This window comes from Leuciscus leuciscus (genome assembly GCF_965113295.1).
Source record: "Leuciscus leuciscus genome assembly, chromosome: 24".
Lineage (NCBI taxonomy): Eukaryota > Metazoa > Chordata > Actinopteri > Cypriniformes > Leuciscidae > Leuciscus > Leuciscus leuciscus.
The window spans coordinates 12,053,812-12,073,637 of NC_138723.1; the positions used below are offsets into that span (position 1 = coordinate 12,053,812).

General features: G+C 43.8%; 3 protein-coding genes across 4 annotated transcripts; all 3 read right to left on the reverse strand.

Annotated features, from left to right (window-relative positions):
• Nucleotides 1–175: 175 nt before the first annotated feature.
• On the reverse strand, nucleotides 176–14,936 carry LOC309489002 (solute carrier family 2, facilitated glucose transporter member 11). Of its 2 annotated transcripts, none has more exons than XM_082157470.1 (12): nucleotides 14,724–14,936; nucleotides 14,410–14,508; nucleotides 14,020–14,180; nucleotides 11,610–11,734; nucleotides 11,397–11,526; nucleotides 11,082–11,230; nucleotides 9,489–9,679; nucleotides 9,129–9,239; nucleotides 8,923–9,024; nucleotides 1,131–1,206; nucleotides 902–1,029; nucleotides 176–456 (listed from the first exon to the last, which is right to left on the reverse strand). In XM_082157470.1, the coding sequence occupies exons 1-12, from the start codon at nucleotides 14,796–14,798 to the stop codon at nucleotides 238–240; spliced, it is 1,566 nt and encodes a 521-aa protein (XP_082013596.1). In that variant the 5' UTR covers nucleotides 14,799–14,936; the 3' UTR covers nucleotides 176–237. The 2 variants fall into 2 exon arrangements, with proteins under 2 accessions (XP_082013596.1, XP_082013597.1); XM_082157471.1 differs by lacking the exon at nucleotides 14,724–14,936 and adding an exon at nucleotides 14,580–14,696.
• On the reverse strand, nucleotides 2,613–6,664 carry LOC309488838 (uncharacterized protein; the record flags this gene model as incomplete). The annotated part of the gene is made up of 4 exons (XM_082157254.1): nucleotides 2,613–2,648; nucleotides 4,154–4,756; nucleotides 4,787–5,512; nucleotides 5,903–6,664. 4 exons carry the CDS (start codon nucleotides 6,662–6,664, stop codon nucleotides 2,613–2,615), a joined length of 2,127 nt encoding a protein of 708 aa, XP_082013380.1.
• ska1 (spindle and kinetochore associated complex subunit 1) lies at nucleotides 14,921–19,798 on the reverse strand. Its single transcript, XM_082157472.1, has 7 exons — nucleotides 19,711–19,798; nucleotides 18,892–18,981; nucleotides 18,285–18,409; nucleotides 18,020–18,123; nucleotides 17,712–17,852; nucleotides 15,958–16,127; nucleotides 14,921–15,718 (listed from the first exon to the last, which is right to left on the reverse strand). The coding sequence occupies exons 2-7, from the start codon at nucleotides 18,977–18,979 to the stop codon at nucleotides 15,570–15,572; spliced, it is 777 nt and encodes a 258-aa protein (XP_082013598.1). The 5' UTR covers nucleotides 18,980–18,981; nucleotides 19,711–19,798; the 3' UTR covers nucleotides 14,921–15,569.
• Nucleotides 19,799–19,826: the final 28 nt, after the last annotated feature.

A 19,826-nucleotide genomic window follows, 5' to 3' on the forward strand; every position in this document is an offset into this window, starting at 1 on the left:
TCTCTCGGCGTGACAAAGTACAAATATATTGATTCAACATTCAGCTCGCCTCTAATTAAAATTAGATTCTGAGTTAACAAATGGGATGTGGCTTACAGTTTAACACACTAGATGTCACCAACAGAATAGCCAAACAGATCACAGAGTCATCAGCCATCAAAACAAGAAATGAATATTGGGTGTAAGATAACTTTTTATTGGTCAGCTTCTGAATTGGCTACATGACTAATTCTGGTGCTAAAGTTTGGTAGATATGGCAGTTTGTATGTTGTTGATGTGTATTGAGCTCAGTTTGGACTGTAGTGAGTCTCTGCGTTTCTGGTGCATTCTCTTAAAGTCTTCGGAGATCTCCAGAACAGTTTTATTCTTTGTCTCAGGCACGTGGAACCACACAAAAACACCAGAGAAGAAGCAGAACACAAAAAATACAAGGAAGCAAAAATAATCCAAATGCTCCTGCAAAGTAGAAAAACATAAGATAAAAAATAAATAAAACTAAAGTGTACTTTATATTTTTTGCTTTATGTCATTTACACTTATACTGACACCTAGTGGTGTGGGTGTATGTAAGAGCACCTTTCAGTTTCAGATTCCACTGATGAAATGCACTGTTCACATTAAGCCATAATTCATTTATTCTTCAAGTGAAAGGTAACAAGAGTAGTAACCAAATAAAGTTGAGTAGTATTAAACTGGTCATGTGATATAAAAATGGCAGCCTCCATAAGGAGACCCACTCCATGTAAAATAAAAAAGTTTTTAATAAGGCTTCTAATATGAGTGGAGTCTTCATCTCATGTGAGATTACATTTGAAAAATGTTTGAAATGATGTAACATTTTTGAATGTGTAAATTCTAAGCAAAAAATGGGTCATAAAATGATTGAGGTGGACCATCTCACCACTATAAGAGGAAACAACATGCCCACTAGGAAGAGCCCGACCCAGTTGAGGATGCAAGCCACCATGAACGCTGGAGGTTTATAAGACTGTGTGAAAATCTCACCAGGAAGTGGTGCGGTCACCCCGGCTGTAGAAGAGAGAATTCACAAGAGTATTTTTGAGACAATAGAGCCACAAACACGAGTCTGAGATGCACTCTGAACGGCAGAGAAGTGTGTGTGGATGTACCTGGCCCGCTAGAGAAGAAGAAAATGTAGGCGAAAATGAGGACCATGCTGCAATATGGCATCCAGGATACAGAGTCCTATAACAGAGCCAGACATATCCAATCTCATGAATAGTTTCATGTAATATAAACAGTACCTTGTTAGTCATACTCATTAATCAGTTTTTCTTTGATGTGTTCCTCATTTGTTATTTTACCTGATTTGTCTTTAAGAAATAATGTGCTTTGTTCAAAACCCTTATGACATTCTTTCTTCAATGAAAGGCAGAATATGTGGATATATGGTTTTCTGTGACTGAGTTAAATTGTGTCTGTTCCTCACACAGAAATCATTTTGATCTGAACTTATATCTGAACTACATTTATTGTACTTTTATGATACGCTTTAGTCATTTTGAAGATTGATAGCTCCAGTCCCCATTCACTATTAATACATTTAAAAAGAGCAACCTGAAATATGGTGGTTATCTGTAAATAACAGCCTTAAATTTCAGTCTGTTCCTCTCACAAATCTGTAACATGAGTTATATGAACTACTTATCCAGTACTTTCATGATGCTTTTTGTCATTTTTGACATTATTTTTAGCCATTATATGAAAAGAGCAGATGGATATTCTGCAAACATCTCTTTCTCATAATGGCTTTGGAATGAGATTAAGTAAATGCTGACTCGTTTCAATCACACAATCTGCACAATCAGCGCTTTTCTTGTTAATAACTGAATTATTAGCCATACACACAAACGCTCTCGGTTACTAACGTAACCTCGGTTCTCTCTAGATGAGGGAACGAGTGTTGCGTAAGCTAGCTTACGCTACGGGAAAAACCCTTTTCTCGAGAATACTGAAGCCAAAAAATTATCCTTAATTTTGCATTAGTTTAAAACGCATTGCTGCATAAGCAGACCTAGGCAGAGCGGCTCGCGCGCCTATTGGTTGCTCAGCAGCAACTGCTGCAACCTATCCAGGACCTGCTCGTGACGAAGCACCAATGAGGGTGCGGGCGCCCGTGCGCGTCACGTCCCGCCAGAATGGGCGTGGCTACAGGCTATAAAAGCAGGCCCGTGAGGTTGTTCTCTGGTTTTTCAATCTGAAGCGAACCAGAAGTAGCACAAGCACGGCAGGGTTACGCAACACTCGTTCCCTCATCTAGAGAGAACCGAGGTTACGTTAGTAACCGAGAGCATTCTCTTACGAGAGTACTCTCGTGTTGCGTAAGCTAGCTTACGCTACGGGAACCCAATGTAAAACGCCGTGCGTGCTAGAGAAGGTCCACCTGCACGTTCCCAAGGGCATGTGCCCGGGGACAAACGTAAGTGGTAATATCTGGGCTGATGAGGGTTGGGCCCAGGGAGAGATAACCATTCCAGAGTGTGGGAATGGGTGCTTAATACAATAGAACAGCCAGGTACATCCGTGGGCTGAACTAAGAATGATAACACTGCCTGTCAGCCACCTGAACCCGAAGGTCAGGTGAAAAAAGATCACAGACAGGAAGACCTGGTCTGTCGATCTGGAGCCTGTGTATAACACAAACCACACACAGTCTGTGTCGATCTGCAGCGAGAGCGAACAGAGCTAGTATGTTAGACTGACAACAGTTTAGCCTGTAGGGCAGGCACCTCCAGGTTATAAAACCTGATAAATGTAGACGGAGAGGCCCAGCCCGCCGACGTACAAATATCATGGAGCGAGACTCCGCGAGACCACGCCCACGACGAGGCCATGCCTCTGGTGGAGTGCGCTCTGACGCCCAGAGGGCAATGAAGGTTCTTAGACCTATAAGCCATAGCGATAGCGTCAACTATCCATCTGGACAGGCTCTGTTTCGATGTGGCTAAGCCCTTAGTGCGGCCACCGAACGAAACGAAGAGCTGCTCTGACTGCCTGAAAGCATCAGACCGTTCGACATATATTCTCAGCGCCCTGACGGGGCAGAGAAAATTCACATCGTCCTCACCCTCAGATCTCGGAAGAGCTGACAGTGAAATGATCTGTGATCTGAACGGAGTGGAAAGCACTTTGGGGACATAACCGTGCCTCGGTTTAAGGATGACTTTAGAGTCATTAGGCCCAAACTCCAAGCACGAAGCACTCACAGAGAGCGCGTGAAGGTCACCCACTCGCTTAACTGAAGCGAGAGCCATGAGAAAAGCGGTCTTCAGTGAAAGATACCGCAAATCCACGGACTGGAGGGGTTCAAAGGGTTCGCCCTTCATGGCTTCCAGGAGCAAGGAGAGGTCCCAGGCTGGAACCAGAGGGGGCTGAGGAGGATTTAACCTCCTAGCTCCTCTTAGGAACCTAACGATGAGGTCGTCTCTACCCAGTGACCGGCCATGCAAAGGTTTTGTAAACGCCGCAATGGCCGCCACATACACTTTGAGCGTGGAGGGGGACCTGCCCTCGTCCAAAAGCTCTTGCAGAAAGGAGAGAACCTCTGCAACGCTACAGCGCTGTGGGTCCAAGTTTCGGGCCGAGCACCAGCCGGAAAACACTGACCATTTAGAGGCGTAGAGCCTTCTAGTAGAGGGTGCTCTAGCCTGAGTAATTGTGTTCAACGCTGCCGCTGGGAGGTCAGCGGGTACCCGTTGATGGCCCATGCATGCAGGGCCCATAAGTCGGGGCGCGGGTGCCAGATCGCGCCCCTGGCCTGGGAGAGGAGATCTTTCCTCACCGGAATCGGCCACGGGGTCGTGCTCGTCAGTTGCATCAGCTCTGAGAACCACACTTGATTCCTCCAGAGCGGCGCCACGAGGAGCACAGAGCATTTGCTCTACCTGATGCGCTTGATTACCTGTGGTAACATCGCGATCGGGGGAAACGCATAGAGCGGACGGCTGGGCCAGTCGTGGGCCAGCGCATCTCTCTGTTTCGTGAAGAATACTGGGCAGTGCGCGTTCTCCGTCGACGCAAAGAGGTCGACCTCCGCTCTGCCGAAGATGTCCCATAGTAACTGGGCTATCTGAGGGTGCAGGGACCATTCCCCGGGGGGAACGTTGTCCCTGGACAGCATGTCTGGGCCCACATTTTGGGAGCCCGGGACATGTGATGCTCTCAGTGAGCGCAGGTTGTGATGGGCCAGCTTGTGAAGGCTCCGTGACCTGAGACCGCCCTGGCGGTTGATGTATGACACCACTGACATGTTGTCCGTGCGGACCAAAACGTTGTGGCCTTTGAGGAGGGGGAAAAAGTATCTCAAGGCATTTTCGACCGCTTTCATCTCCAGACAGTTTATGTGTAGGCGCCTTTCTGAGGCTGCCCACAGACCAAACACTGGTCTGCCCTCGTAGAGGGCGCCCCAACCTGAGTTGGATGCGTCTGTCGAGATTACTTTTCGTCTCGAAGCCATGCCCAGATCCACTCCTGACTGATACCAGTCTGCCGCCTTCCAGGGATTCAGTGCTGTGACACAGTTCTGAGTTACCCTGAGGCGAACGCGGCCAGCGGACCATGCTCGCAGCGGGACCCGCGTCTTCAGCCAGTGCTGCAGCGGGCGCATGAAAAGCAAGCCCAGCTGAAGCACTGCCGAGGCCGAAGCCATAAGACCCAGCATCCTCTGAAAACGTTTGAGAGGAAAAATGCTGCCGGTCCTGAAAGCTGCAGCTGAGCGCTGAATCTGCAGCGCGCGCTGTGACGTCAGCCGCGCTGTCATTGGCACAGAGTCTAAGTCTGTTCCCAGAAAAGAGATTCTCTGGCTGGGAGACAGTAAACTCTTGGTCCAGTTGATTTGGAGACCCAAATCCCGTAAATGGTCGAGTAATAGAGCCCTGTGCGCTATTAACTCTGACTGGGCTAGAATAAGCCAGTCGTCCAGATAGTTCAGTATTCGCATCCCCCGTTGTCTCAGGGGAGCGAGCGCTGCATCCATGCACTTCGTGAATGTACGGGGTGCTAAGGACAGACCGAACGGCAGGACGGTGTACTGATAGCTCAGCCCCTCGAAGGCGAATCGCAAGAAAGGCCTGTGATGGGGCGCTATTTGAATCTGAAAATATGCGTCTTTCAGATCCACAGAGATAAACCAGTCCCTCGGGCGAATTTGCGCGAGAATCTGACTGGTCGTGAGCATTTTGAACGATCTCTGCATAAGGGCTCTGTTCAGCCGTCTGAGATCTAGGATGGGTCTGAGACCGCCACCCTTCTTTGGAACGAGGAAATATCTGCTGTAAAAACCTGCCTCGCTCAGTGTGTGAGGGACGGCTTCTACGGCTCGTTTCTCTAACAGTTTCGCAATCTCGGCGCGAAGTAGGTGTGCTACTTCGTTGTTCACCGTGGTTTCGACCCTGGCTCGAAAGCGCGGGGGTCTGCGAGCGAACTGTAGTGAATAGCCTCGTTCTACCGTGTTCAGTACCCATTCTGACACGCCCCGCAGCTCCCTCCATGCCTTTATGTGAAAAGCTAGAGGGAGAATAACGCGCGGGCTGTTGTCGCTGTGTGTGTGTGGCACATATCTCACAGCGCCTGAGAGAGAGCGCGCGCTCATGGAGGCGCGTGCGCTTCGCACACACATAACACAGCTCGTGTCTGGTAGAGGGTGATTTACACACGGGACACGTTTTGTGTTTATTGACGGGGGCTCTGAATGAGTGCTTATCACAGAGCAGCCCGTGTTTGTGTGTAGGGATGAGCGCTGTACAGCGGGCACCTTTCCCACATTCAAAACACACACGGCGTGAGCCGAGTTTATGGATATGGGCCGTGAATGAGTGTGAGTCACTGAGTCGGCCGTGTTTGTATGTAGGCGCGAACACTGTGGAGTGGGCACATGACCTACATTTATAACACCATCGGCGTGAGCCGGATAAACAGACAGAATGCTCTTTCTGTGATTTATTTGGGCGGCCGTAAAAACGGCCTTTGGGTACAGGCGAGCGTGTTGTGTAACGGGCTCGTTGGCTGTGAAATACACATCTCCAGTAGCCTCTGCTGAGGGAACTGTGAGAGCGAGGCGCGCTGATTTTGATGGCGGTCCGGCCGCAGCGGGACTCAACCATCTTCGTCTTCCTAACGCGGTCAGGAAGACTTTGAGGGCTCTGCCTTCAGCACAATCTTGGACCGGGGTCCCCGAGGGGGAGGCGGTCTGTGGCGGCTGGAAGAGCGTGAGCGCTGGGAATCCCTCGGCTGACGGCGGGGGAGGCTGTGGCGCTGATTTCCGGTTGGGCGGCTGTTTAGAGCGACCCGTAGCGGAACTGGAGCGCTTCGGCAAGAAATGCCGCATAGCCTGGGAGGTTTTCTGAACCTCAGAGTACCGTTCCGAAAACCCCTTGACAGCCGGGCCGAAGAGACCGGATGGCGCCACGGGCGCGTCGAGGAAAGTGGCTCTGTCGGACTCCTTCATGTCGGACAGCGTTAACCACAAGTGTCTCTCGGTGACAGTGAGAGACGCCATATTCCTCCCGATAGCCTGAGCAGCGGACTTAGTGGCTCGTAGCGCTAAGTCGGTCGCGCTCCTGAGGTCATTAAAATTCTCAGGGTTCGGGCCCGCCTCGTCCATTTTACGGAGAAGGTCGGCCTGATACACCTGAAGCACGGCCATCGTGTGAAGTGCGGACGCGGCTTGACCGGCGGCGGTGTAGGCGCGACCGATCAAAGCCGAAGTAGTCCTGCAGGCTTTGGAAGGCAGTGAAGGATGAGACTGCCATCCGGCGGAAGGCGGGCAGAGGTGCGTGGCTACCGGTTCCTCGACCGGAGGAATGCAGAGGTAGCCCTTGTCTTTCGCGCCGTCTACTAGAGAGAGCGTCGAAGAGACAGTAGAACGCAGCCTGGCAGAAAATGGCGCCTTCCAGCTCTTATACCCCTTTTCCACCAAGGCAGAGCTGGTGCTGGTTCGGAGCCAGAGCCTAGTTTCAAATCGGTTCTTTGTTTTTCCACCGCCAAAGCACCAGCTCCGAACCAGTAAAACTGGTTCTTAAGTAGCACCAAATCATTGCAGGGTCTAGAACGGAGCCAAGAAAGAACCGCTTGCGTCAGAGGCTGGGGGCGGGGTTACCGTGGCCAACAAGACTGAAGAGAAACTTGTGACCGCCATTTTTAAATAGCAGCTAGTCGAGCTAATAGCAGCTCGATTATAATATCCGTCTATGTAAGTTACGGCGAGCTGCACGAACGCGTTGGATTCGCCGTGTTTGGATGCCGATTTATTTTCGCAAACCCATGAGCATCCATAGTAACGCAACGTCTATTATTGTTGATGCCTTGTTCGAGATGCATCGGAGCAGCGTGGACCGATCAGAGCTGCGGGAGTGTTTGGAGATCATACGACTCCTTGTGCTTTTTGATCGCTTTCGCAGTGCTTTGATTTCATGTGCTGATCGTTCTGCGAGAAGCCGATGCATCTCGAACAAGTCTGGTGTGTTTGTGTTTGGCGCTGCCGCGCTAGCGTTGCTGGGCAACATGATACGTATGCAGTGACGTAAGATATAGCTCTGTTGTGGCTCTCTGGCTGGTGGAAACGCAAACCGGTTCGTCAGTCGAACCAACTCCGAACTGGCAATAGCTCTAGCTCTGAACCAGCACCCGGTTCTTGTTGGTGGAAAAGGGGTATTAGTGAGCTCCTCGTGGAGCTTCTGGAAGAAAGGGGGCAGGCCTCGTGTGAGGCGTCGAGCGGCGGCCTGGCAGAAAGCAACCGTCCAGCCTGCTGGGTGCAGGCTCGTCAGGAAGCGACCAATCGAGGCCGAGGTCCTCCACGGCCTTGGTAAGCAGGCGAAGAAGCTCGGCGTCGAACGTAGACCGCACACCGCTCGATTCCTGAAGAGAAGGGGCGGGGTCCGGAATGGAGCCCGACCAGCCTTCGCAGTCAGAAGCCAGGATAGAGCAGCTGTCCCCTTCTGCGTCATCTCCCCCCGACTCGATATCCACAGCGGGCGGCTGGCCGGCCGTGATAGAGGTGGGGGATGCAGAGAGCGATGCACACGGGGAGAGATCCGGCATGCAAGCGCTCGCGGCAGATGCCTCCGGTGTTCTCTGTGAACGGCGCTTTTTACGGCGCGGCCCAGAAGAAAGAAGCGGAGGGGCGGGATCCACGCTGAAAGATGCTAGGCGAGCCCGCAGGGTCGCCATAGACATCACTTCACATTCCGGGCAGCCGCCCAGGGAAAGCGCGTGGTCCGCGTGTGTCTGTCCCAGGCAGGAAACGCACAGGATGTGGCGGTCCCCGTCGCTGAGATCGGCTCGGCAGGAGCCGCACTTTTTGAAAAGAGGCATTTGAAACAACGCCTCGCTCTTTTAGATGCAAGCGTGTGTAACGTAACACGCGGTAATGAAAAAGGATATTCGGCGCCGGATAGCGCAGCAGGAACGGCAGAGGAAGCGGCGAGATGGCCGGCTTGAAGCTCGTCCCGCTGAAGGCTCTTCGACGGCGCAGCTTCTCCGGAGAACAGCGAGGTGAGTGTCCACTTCGCTGAAGAGTTGAAAAATCAGAGAACAACCTCACGGGCCTGCTAGCCACGCCCATTCTGGCGGGACGTGACGCGCACGGGCGCCCGCGCCCTCATTGGTGCTTCGTCACGAGCAGGTCCTGGATAGGTTGCAGCAGTTGCTGCTGAGCAACCAATAGGCGCGCGAGCCGCTCTGCCTAGGTCTGCTTATGCAGCAATGCGTTTTAAACTAATGCAAAATGAAGGATAATTTTTTGGCTTCAGTATTCTCTAGAAAAGGGTTTTTCCCGTAGCGTAAGCTAGCTTACGCAACACGAGAGTACTCTCGTAAGAGAACTATCATTTGTAGTCTCATTCAAAAATTAACCACACAATGTATATAATTGCACTATTGCATAATTAAAAAAAATAACCAAACCTGTAAGTAAAGAGTGAGTGTGAGCAGGGCAAGCGAGGCCGCCATGCACAGGTAACCCCTAAAGAGAAGCACTCTCTTCCCTGTACTCTCAATGATCAGCACCTGGATAAAAATAGCACAGTAAATAACCACACAAAACCAACAGAAGCTTCCTTTAAACCAGGTCACATCATGTTTTGAGGTTGAGGTGGTGAGGAGCGGCTCACGCAGGCAATGGAGGTGGAGACTTCACACAGGCCTGTCCCTAAGGCGGCATAGCGCAGGCTCTCCTTGGCAATGCCGGCAGCTTGAAACACATCAAACGAATAGAGATAGACCTGCAAAGACATCAATCACAGGCCATATGAACACCAATACCTTCAAATTCTATTATTCATCTTTGAAACTGAATGATGAAAATAATTACGGTGGCTTTCTTTAAAAAGAAGACAATTCTCGTAATGTGTTTTCTGTGCTGTGTGAAGTCAATTTCCTGAGTAGACTGTGGCGTGTAGCTGTGCGTTTTGACAAATTCTCGATTCAATCATTTTTGGATTGAGCGGCTGCGTGTCTTTTCTGTGACTCACAGCATTGATGCCGCAGAGCTGCAGAGTGACGAACGTGACGAGGATGGTGAGGAGCTGCCAGCGGACGTTGTGGTCGAGGAAGAGGTCCGTGAGCCCCTGGATCTTCACTCCCTTCAGGGTGGTGTGTTCAGCCAACATCTCCTCCATCTCTGGTCCAGGGTCCATTCTAGCCCCCCACAGCCTGCGCAGAGCTGGGCCGTAACAAACACTGTCAAACGACTTGACAGAATACACACTGAAAAATTTAAGAGAACGTGATGCGTTGCGATACAAATACTGTTTTGACACACTTTGGCTTGGGAAGCGTTTGCCAGTCGATTAAAAGTTTGGGTTTGGTAAGATTTTTTAATGTTTTTGAAAGAAGTCTCACCAGGGCTGCATTTATTTTAATAAACAAATAGAGTAAAACAGTAATATTGTGAAATATTATTTCAATTTAGAATAATTCTAAAATTTTTAAAATGTCATTTATTTCTGTGATCAAAGCTGAATTTTCAGCATCATAACTCAGTTTCATCAGTTTTCATTAGTTACGTTTTCATCCAAAGTTGCGAATTTAACTTTAAATTGGAATATCGCATAAAACATTTGCAAATAGCACCGTTTTTTCACTTTGCTCAAGCATTTCAGAACGACCAAAACAACATTTTCAGATTCTGTGCAATGAGATCTGCGCTGGTCAGTCCAGAGATGCCGTCCCATCGCAAAGTATCATGACTTTTTTTGATGCGCATCAAGGAATTTATTTGGTGTCTGTGTTTCCATTGTAGTTTATGCGCAGGTTTTCTTATCGGATAAAAAGTTTATCCGACTTTTAATTCGTAATTAATTAACCCGTATTTTTAGAATTTATGCACATCTTGACGCATCCAGCGTTGTTTATGCGATATCCCAAAACGCGCATAAAAATAGGTGGATGGAAACATAGCAAGTGTCACATGATCCTTCAGAAATCATTCTAATATGCTAATTTGCTGCTCATAAAACCTTTATTATTATTAATGTTGAAAACAGTTTTTGTTGCTTAATATGCTTGTGGAAACCCTGATATACTATTCAGAAGTTTGGGGTAAGTAAGATTAAAGAAAAATAAATTAATACTTTGATAAAAAGTGACAGTTAAGAAATGTATAATGTTACAAAATATCAGTACATAAAATACACAAAATTATATGAAATATTTCTATTTCAAATATATGCTGTTCTTTTGAATTTTCTATTCATCAAAGAATCCTGAAAGTGTTGTGGTTCCCACAAAAAAATATATAAAAACACTGTTTTCAAAACTGATGTTCTAATAAGAACCACTATTAATAATTGAGCAATAATTATGAGCAGCAAATAGGCATAATAAAATGATTTCTGAAGGATCATGTGACATTGAAGACTAGAGTAATGATGCTGAAAATAAATTACATTTTGAAATATATTCAGATAGAAAACAGTTATTTTTAAATTGTAATAATATTTCACAATATTGCTGTATTTTATAGAATTGGTGAACATAAGAGACTTATTTCAAAGACATTAAAAATCTAACATTTAACCGGTAGTGTATGTGTAAATGTCAGAGAAGGAGTCTGTGGTTCTGACCCGTCTCACAGCCGTGTTTGTCTGCCTTCTCCAGCAGGAGGTACCGTGGGGACTCTGGGAGAAAGGGCAGAGTTAACATCTGCAGGAGCCCAGCCGCCCCGCTGAAGGCCAGCAGCCAGATCCAGCGCTCCTCAGTGCCCAACACCTCGCTGACACACACACACACACACACACACACACACACACACACACAAAACGTTCAAAAGTTCAAATCTTTCAAAATGTATGACGAAGACGTGTTTATTTGATTAACACGTGGACAGCGAAAGTAACAGAAAATGCTACAGGAAGATGAACCTGCTGTTAATGACCCACCTGATCCCAAGCAGCTGACCGAAGAACTTCCCCAAAGAGACAAAAGAGGCCACAGACACTCCAACCATCCCACGCAGCCTCTTGGGGGCGCACTCCAATATATACATGGTGTGGACAGTCAGACTCACACCTGCAGACATCACTCAAGTAGTTTATATGGAAACATTGCACATCACAATCCAGACAATACATGTACAGATTTTTCCAACGCACCAGCGTTGAGGCCGTATAGGACGCGTGCCACCATGATCATCTCAAACGAGAGGGCGGTTTTACTCAACAACATCAGGACAGCTCCACAGATTGCCACCACATTGTTCAAAAGCAGAGTTCTCTTCCTGTGAAGGGTTAAAAACACACACTGTGCAAACACACTTAATTGCTGATCCTTCTATAAGAATTGAAATCATTAAAATTGACCAAAAATGCAATGGTTACCAAAAATAAAAATCATTTTCATGTCATTCCAAATCCGTGTGATTTTTTTTTTCTTTCCTTTTTTAACACCATGCCAACTTCTACAGCTATGTTCATGGCGAGGTTGAGGTATGTTGATGGCGAACTAAACCTGAAGAGGGCCAGGTTTAGTTATTAAAAGATAAAACTAAATAAGAACTCAAAGGGGTAGAAGTATTACAGTCCAGCTAAATGTTTAATGTGTATGATTTTTTTCTTTCGTCACACTCAAAAAGAGATGTTTGGCAGGATGTTCATGCTCTTTACCATTTAATGAAAGTGAATGATGAGCAGGGGCTGTTCAGGCTCCAAAACTCTTATGGTGAATTTAGTCATTTCTGGAGCAGTTCATCTCCTGGTCACTGTTCATTGTATGGAAAAGAGCAGCATGGACATTCTACTAAACAACTATTTTTTCTGTGGAAGAAAAATAAATGTATTCAGGTTTGTAACAACATAAGGTTGACTAAATGATGATAACACTTTAATTTTTGGGTGGACTATCCCTTTAAGAAATATTTAAATGAGCCAGAGTGTTTACATTTGAAATGATTTGCTCTGCCAGCTGGGTTACATGAACAGAACCTGAAGAGGCTTTATGTTAGCATTATTTCAGGACAATCCTGTAATTAAAGCCCATGCTGCTCAATGAATTGCTCCCATTTGGTCATTCACATGCTAAGAATGTTTGATACAAAAGTTGCTTCTTGAAATACAGAATAATGGGCTGTGGATGGATCCATGTTAGGATCCTGAAAATCAGCCAAGTTTACACTAGTGTTCAAAAGTTTTTTTTTGTTAGTTAAAGAAATGAATAACTTATTCAGCAAGGATGGATTAAATTGATCATAAGTGACAGTGACAGGGTTCCCACACCTTGGTTAACTTCAAATTCAAGGACCTTTCAAGGACTTTCCAGGTCCAATACCCTCAAATTCAAGGACTTAATGTGGGGACACATTTCAAGTAAGAGCAAGTTTACATCGTGTTACTTTGTAAGATACATTGTTACAGTTTTCATCTGTCAAACAACTACACAAAAAATATTTTTTTTTCATTTATTTTTGGCCATATGACAGAGATCTGATCATAGTTTTGCATAAAACTGAAGAATATTCTGTACATCCTATAAAAAATAATAATAATGATAATAATCAAATCAAATATTAAATATAATAAAAATGTGTCAAGGTCTTGGAACTGATTATTTCAACATGACAACTTGACAGCTCAACAATAAACCATGAGAAAACATGAGATCAAGTATGTGAACTTGCAACAGAACACATTATTATTTTACATTTGATTATTTTATTTATTTCTACATTACTCTTCAGTATATGTTGGTGTGCCTTAAGTATTTATTTACTACTTAAATTATGACTACATTATTATGTAATTATTTGTCCCATTTTTATTTAAATAATTTAGCACTTTTTAGCACTTTTTTTAAATGCCATAAATTGTGTATGACAGATAGGATCATCATTTATTATTTATCATTTATTTATTATGCATGTTTAATATTTATAAACGTTAAATTAATAAATAACATTAATTATAATTTATGAATTAATCTGTCTAATAACGTATGAGAAGAAAAAGAAGAAAAATTCTTTGTAATCTTCTTTGGTGAGCCAAATATCTTGAAACTTGCATTTTCCAAGCATCACATTTCAGTGGTTTCAGCCTATTTTTGCAATGTTTCACGGTGTGATTATGTCTGTGAAACGTTGAGGTACATCATAGTAGTTTCGTGTGCGCGTGAATGTCATGGCAACGTACAACACAAGGTACCTCACGCGGGAAACACTTAATGTAACGTGTAAATGCGGTTAAGTGGGGTTTTTTTCAGAAAACTTCTTGCACAAACTAAATTCAAGCACTTTCAAGGACCCGTATCTATGTATGTTTATTTTCAAGAACTTTCCCGGGCCTTGAATTTCTTGAATATATATATATATATATATATAAAAGACACTTAATTCTAAATTAAATCATACTGACCCCAAAATTATGAATGTTTTCCATATCATGCAAAACCACATTGAACCCCATTAACTTTCATTATATGGACAAAATACCAAAATATCTTATATTTTACGGTGAACTATCCCCAATAAGTAACTTCATTCAGCATCAGATGACCTGACTGCACTTCCAGTACCTTCCATACACTCCTGCCAGATGTCCAGCATACAGGGTCCCGGCCAGTCCTCCGACGCAGTATATGGACACAATGAAGGACCAGATGAGCGACAGCTCCCACGGTTCAAGAGAGCGGCCATAACGCTGCTGGCAGGTGCTGTTCACCAGCTCTTTAATAAACTTGCAATGTAAGCACAAGCCTCAGTTGATTATGCCATTCATTTCATTTTATTGTACTCATAAGCTCTGATAAGTATTGATTCTTTGATCCATTGGGGATGTCCCATCTCAAGACAGCAGGAGAAATGCATGTGATTAATACTGATTCCCTCCAACCCCCCTATTTGCAACTCAAAAGAGACAGTAAATCACCCTAAGACACTTTATAACCAAACAAGCAGGTACTTACAAGTGATGGCGAGTTCAGGACAGAGATATGGAAGCCATACTGGAAGGTCCCTCCTATTCCTGCTATGAAAATGGCTGCAACGAGCACTGGACTTCTTGCCTGCAAAAAAATGAAAGATTTTTGTGAAAACTGGACAACCAAACCATCATGTAATTTAACAGTTAGCGTACCAGTTGTCTTAAAGCATCCGTCATTGTGTGTGCAAGTGCAGCGTACTCTACATGTAGTCTTGATGTCTTCCTAAGCCAATGACGATGACAAAGCAAGCAAAGCAATGACGATGACAAAGCAAGAACAAAAAATGTCTAACTTACTGTTGATGTGTAACTTTTCATGCTTGGTTGAGTTTTTGGTGAGAAAACGGAGTAAAGTTGAGAACTCAGACTCATCTTCACACGTCCCTCAGGTAGTTAGCTGAAGCCGCTTCTTTTAACTCAAAAATGAATAATACTAAAATTTCAATACAGTAATCTCTGCGTCTCTTGAAATGACACTGACATTTGAGATCAGGTTAGCAATACTGCAATTTTATTTGAGCTCCAATATTTTTCTACTTTCCACCAATATAAATAATACAGCAATCAATTTATAATTTCATCATCACAGATAAAGTGACCCATCTACATCATCAACTGTATTCACAAAACCAATTTGTAGGTTGACCCCAGAACGCAAATTCGACATGTGGTGCTCCTGAGAATTTCTAATGGGTTTTCAGAACAGGATTTATGAGTAAATTAAGTCTGTTGTTGACATTGATTGAAGAGAAGTTTGTTGAGCAAAATAAGGAGTTTTTGTACTGCAACATAAATTACACAAAGTTATACCTCAAATGTGAATTCATGAATTATTAACAAAATTGAGCACACAACGGTTTTATTATTTGATGTTTGACTGTACTGGATAATTTATAGTGTAGAACAAAATGTGAAAGTTTCTTCAGGCAATAACAGAACGTATTTTACACATAAATCCATCTCTCTGTCAGGTTTTAGGCCTACAAACGTAATTAATGTACATAAGGATGATTTGGCAAACAATTTGGATACTGAAGTTCATTCCACGGCAAACAGCTCTCAAACAAACATATCCTTTAGTGCACAGTGCCTTTTAAAACCCCACTGAAAGCGATGTGATGGAGATGTGGGCGTCCATGACCCTTAGAGCAGGATGTAGCGTGTGAAACCACCGCCTCGGACCTCCTTCAGACGCTGGCAGTGGCGTAACATGTTCAACATGCCCACGAACCGTTTGTCCACCTTCAGCTGGGTGAACTCTCTGATGTCTTGCTCCACGATGAAAAACTGACCTGTGGGACACAAAAAGATTTGATGGATTACCTCTTTTAAACACCAGACCAGGATAAATGACCTTAGTTATCAGAGCACTTATACCAGTTCATGCTCCCGTGGCGTTAATAGTTGTTTGGAGCAAACAGTTGACTCTCAATTCTTGATATGACAAGACTGTTAATACAAGATGGACTACAGAGCTAAATGAGGTCAAATAAGCCGCTCCAGAACAGACAGACAGATAAAACTGTGATACCCTTGGTGTCCTTTGTCTCTTGTTCTTTAAAGCGCTGGTGGAGCGTGCGGGACACGCTGCTCAGGGCTTTGACGGACTGATGGAAGATCTTATATTTTGACGTCACAGCTGTGTTGATGCTTTGGACCGCCGCGTTCAGCTGGTCGTACGTCAAACGGCCTTTCATGTACCTGTGACAGCACAAGTGAAGTTGAAGAAACTTCAATAAATTGCACGTGAATTTTAGCAAACATTTGAAAGATGCTGAATCAAAACAGAAACCTCATAACAACTGTTCTTTGGGACACTTGACTCTGATTGGTCAATCGTGGCATGCTTGTTCCAAAACCCAGTGAACTCTCTTCCTTTTTACTGCCAACATAGGGTATGTCTGCATTATCCGGATACATTTGAAAATTGCATTTTCGTTTCAAAGCGCTCTCCCTCCACACTAGCGGTTTTAAAGCATTTTCCAACAGTTTCTTATCCACACTGAAACGTCAGAAGACACTTAAATCATCTTACTGCGCATGCGTAAAACATAATAAAAGATCACTCACATGATACAGAGAGACCAGACATGTGCATTCAGGAAGCACTCAATTTCTTAAAGGGATAGTTCACCCAAAAATGAAAATTCTGTCATTAATTACTCACCCTTCAATCTGTTCATCATATAAAGCCATCATGTCTTTTCAGAAAACTTAGACTAATCCGCTCAATCTCTTTATGAACTTTTTGAAGCGTCAAAGTGGTAGTTGCGTAGCTGTCTATGGAGGGATAGAAATCTCTTAGATTTCATCAAAAAGATCTTTATTTGTGTTCCAAATATGAATGAAAGTCTCACTGGTCTGGAACGACATGAGGGCGAGTAATTAATGACAGAATTTAAATTTTTGGGTGAACCATCCCCTTAATATTTGTTTAAACAATTAGCCTTTAACAGTGGAAAAAAATACCATTACCCATTGTAGAAGCCATATACCCTGAATGTTTAAAGTGAATGTCATGTGACTATGGCAATAAGTGGAGTGTTAATTATGTGGGGTTAAAACACCTGTTGTGGGTGTGTTGGCAGGGAAGAATGGGGTGAGTGTGGGAGCACGCATTTTTTGTTAACTGTACAATACGTCCAAATGATTTTACTCTAAAGAATCGTCAGAACTTGCAAGAAGTTTTCAGTCATGACGTGTCACAGAAGACCTCAATCAGTTCCTTAGCGGTTTAAGTTCAGAAATCTCTAATAATCAAAGAATCGTGACAAACAAATTGCGCAAAAAGAACACAAATGACATAATCCAGTAATTCTGCATACGTTCTCAAACTACCTAAATATTAGAAGAAGAAAAAAATTTCAATAATCTTTTGCAATCTTTTTTTGAATTTGATATGTCATTCACAATGCTTCATGGGACTGTAGTTCTTTCCCTCATTAAAGCTGAACAGTCTGATTCCGTTGCATTTTTTTGCTCATAGCTGGTTGATTTGGCTCATAACTTATAACTCTTAAACAAAGACTTTTCAGAAATCCCTATGGGAAACATACGTCCAGAACCGAGGTCACTGAAAACGTGGACGCCACTGTTGCCCTCTATAGAGTTTGGTGGTAGCATGCTGTTAAAAAGAAGAAGGTAGCCTACCTTTCGAAACAGCCTTCACATCAGTATACCGCCTACTATGTCTAGTTAGGCGGCTCACTGGGTTTTGGAACACAGCTCTATTGTTTACTATTATTTGCTCACAGAGTTTGTTTAGACAGTTGTGGAAAGACTCACGGTGGTATGCTGTCAAACTCTGGGACGGTAATGAACTCCATCTCTTTGATCTGGTTGCGCTGAGTTTTCCTGGGCGGCCCCTGATCCTGTGGGGCGGGGGGCGCATCTGTCTGCCTGTTCTGAACTGCCACCTGTCCTCCACTGAAGATAAAAAAAGACAAACTCATCAGTTTCAGTCAAACAGAAGCTGACGGAGGCTTTATGTTGTTGAGATTTTTGTGGTGTTTCCTAATGATGAACCAAACTGAATAAGGCACCATCCCACAGATGGATAGTTAGGAAATAGAGAGATATAAAACAGGAAATACCCTTGCGGAGCTGCTTGCTGGCCTCTTTTGGGCATGTGCGGAGGGGTGTTATTCTTGAGGTGATGGGCATCCTGTTCATCCTCCTGGAAAAATCCTTCTAGATCCTATTGGCAAGATAATTAAAAGATTCATAAAAGAGAACAAAAGTAAAAATGTAGCTTTGAACATATGCACTTTTGAAAAAAAAAGTTCTCTCCCATCACTAAATGTTACAATTACAGAGAATATATGCAAAATAAAATTAATATTAATGAAAATATTACACCTTCAAATGCTTCAGCAAGTCTCTCTGCTGACCCACATATCTCTCAAAGCGATCAAGAAGCTCATTGATGGCAGCGACTTCTTGCTCGATTTTGAGAAGAGTTCCCCGTTTGTCTGGATCTTTTGCTAAAGAAAATTCACACAGGACATACCGTAACGCATCATAGCACCAACAAGGAACACAATTTAAAAATTACAAAATTTAAGTTAAGTTACAAACTTATTCATTATTTCAGATTAACGGGAAGAGATGCACCGAAAATGTCGGCACCCGAAATATATTTTAAAGAATCTTGGTAACCAGACAGTTGACGGGCCCCATTGACTTCAATGGATTTTTTTCCCCCTATGGAATTCAATGGGGTTCATCAACTGTCTGATTACCAAGATTCTTTAAAATATCTATATTTGTGTTCAACAGAAGAAAGACATCTTTGAGGGTGAGTAAATGATAACAATTTTAATGTTTTGGGTGAACCATCCCTTTAATTAGTAATACTTTTCGGTTTTTAGCTAAATGAAAAAACAATTAGGCCTATGTTTTTTTGTGAAATAAAATAAATTATTTAATTGCATCACTAGTAACAGGTACAATAAATCCAGCTTACCAACAGCTCGAAGCTCCAGCAGTCTTTTAATCATGGATATTTTGTTGTTAATATGTTGTGTTACTTCTTCAAGCTCACAGTGATTCATTTCTTTAAAAGGGAGATAAAAAGATTAGAGGTCAACAAGAGCATATATTCAAAGACAGACCATGCTTAGGACTGTAACTCCTCTACCTAGCAACCGCCTAACAACACCCTAAGAACAAGCCAGATATTCGTAGCAACGGCCTAGCAACCACCTAGAACACATTATCAACATCCACCACTCTAAACACCAATAACCCAGCAAACACACACTCACACCACATTAACAAACCGCTTAAGCATCAACCCTGCAGAATTACACGACATGTAACACAATTCAAATTATATTTACTCTCCATTAGACCGAAATGTTAACACATTTTAAAGCTTTCATGGAAGGCTTTATCATTCGTTCTTCCTCTTTTATTTGTATTTGTCGAGATTAACTTATATATGACGTAACTTGAAGCATTTCGCGCGATGAACGCTACAGCCACAGGACGACAACAACAACAACAACAACAACAACAACAACAACAACAACAAATCTAGTGACTGACTGACAGACCGCACTTGAGAACAACGTTTAACAGTAACGTTACTCTCTCAGTCTAAATTATTTGTTACAGACATAACGATTAAATCATGGTCCTCAAACACTTCTTCATCTGTGTAACGTTAAATATATAAAAAATCAAACGTTTTTTATTGTTCTCAATCTAAAGACACAGTTGTGGATACATCGGCAACCTTATCAGCTAAGAAAGAAAATACAGAACAACTAATGATATTTACCTGTCCAATGGATTTTTATGGGGTTGATCAGTATATTTCTGAAAGGGATGTGATGATGTAGTCAGATCGCGCCAACTTTCAAACACACACGCACGCGTAGAAGACACTTTGTGATT

Excerpts from the sequence above, each read along its gene's own strand:
- LOC309489002 (XM_082157470.1), bottom strand. The coding sequence starts at position 14,798 with ATGAGTCTGAGTTCTCAACTTTACTCCGTTTTCTCACCAAAAACTCAA. Across the intron at positions 9,680-11,081 it reads CAAACACGGCTGTGAGACGG|CTCTGCGCAGGCTGTGGGGG; the intron begins GTCAGAACCACA and ends GTTACGGCCCAG. Across the intron at positions 9,025-9,128 it reads TCTCCACCTCCATTGCCTGC|GTGCTGATCATTGAGAGTAC; the intron begins GTGAGCCGCTCC and ends ATTTTTATCCAG.
- ska1 (XM_082157472.1), bottom strand. The coding sequence starts at position 18,979 with ATGAATCACTGTGAGCTTGAAGAAGTAACACAACATATTAACAACAAA. Across the intron at positions 18,410-18,891 it reads GCTGGAGCTTCGAGCTGTTG|CAAAAGATCCAGACAAACGG; the intron begins GTAAGCTGGATT and ends AATTTTCTTTAG. Across the intron at positions 18,124-18,284 it reads ACTTGCTGAAGCATTTGAAG|GATCTAGAAGGATTTTTCCA; the intron begins GTGTAATATTTT and ends TCTTGCCAATAG.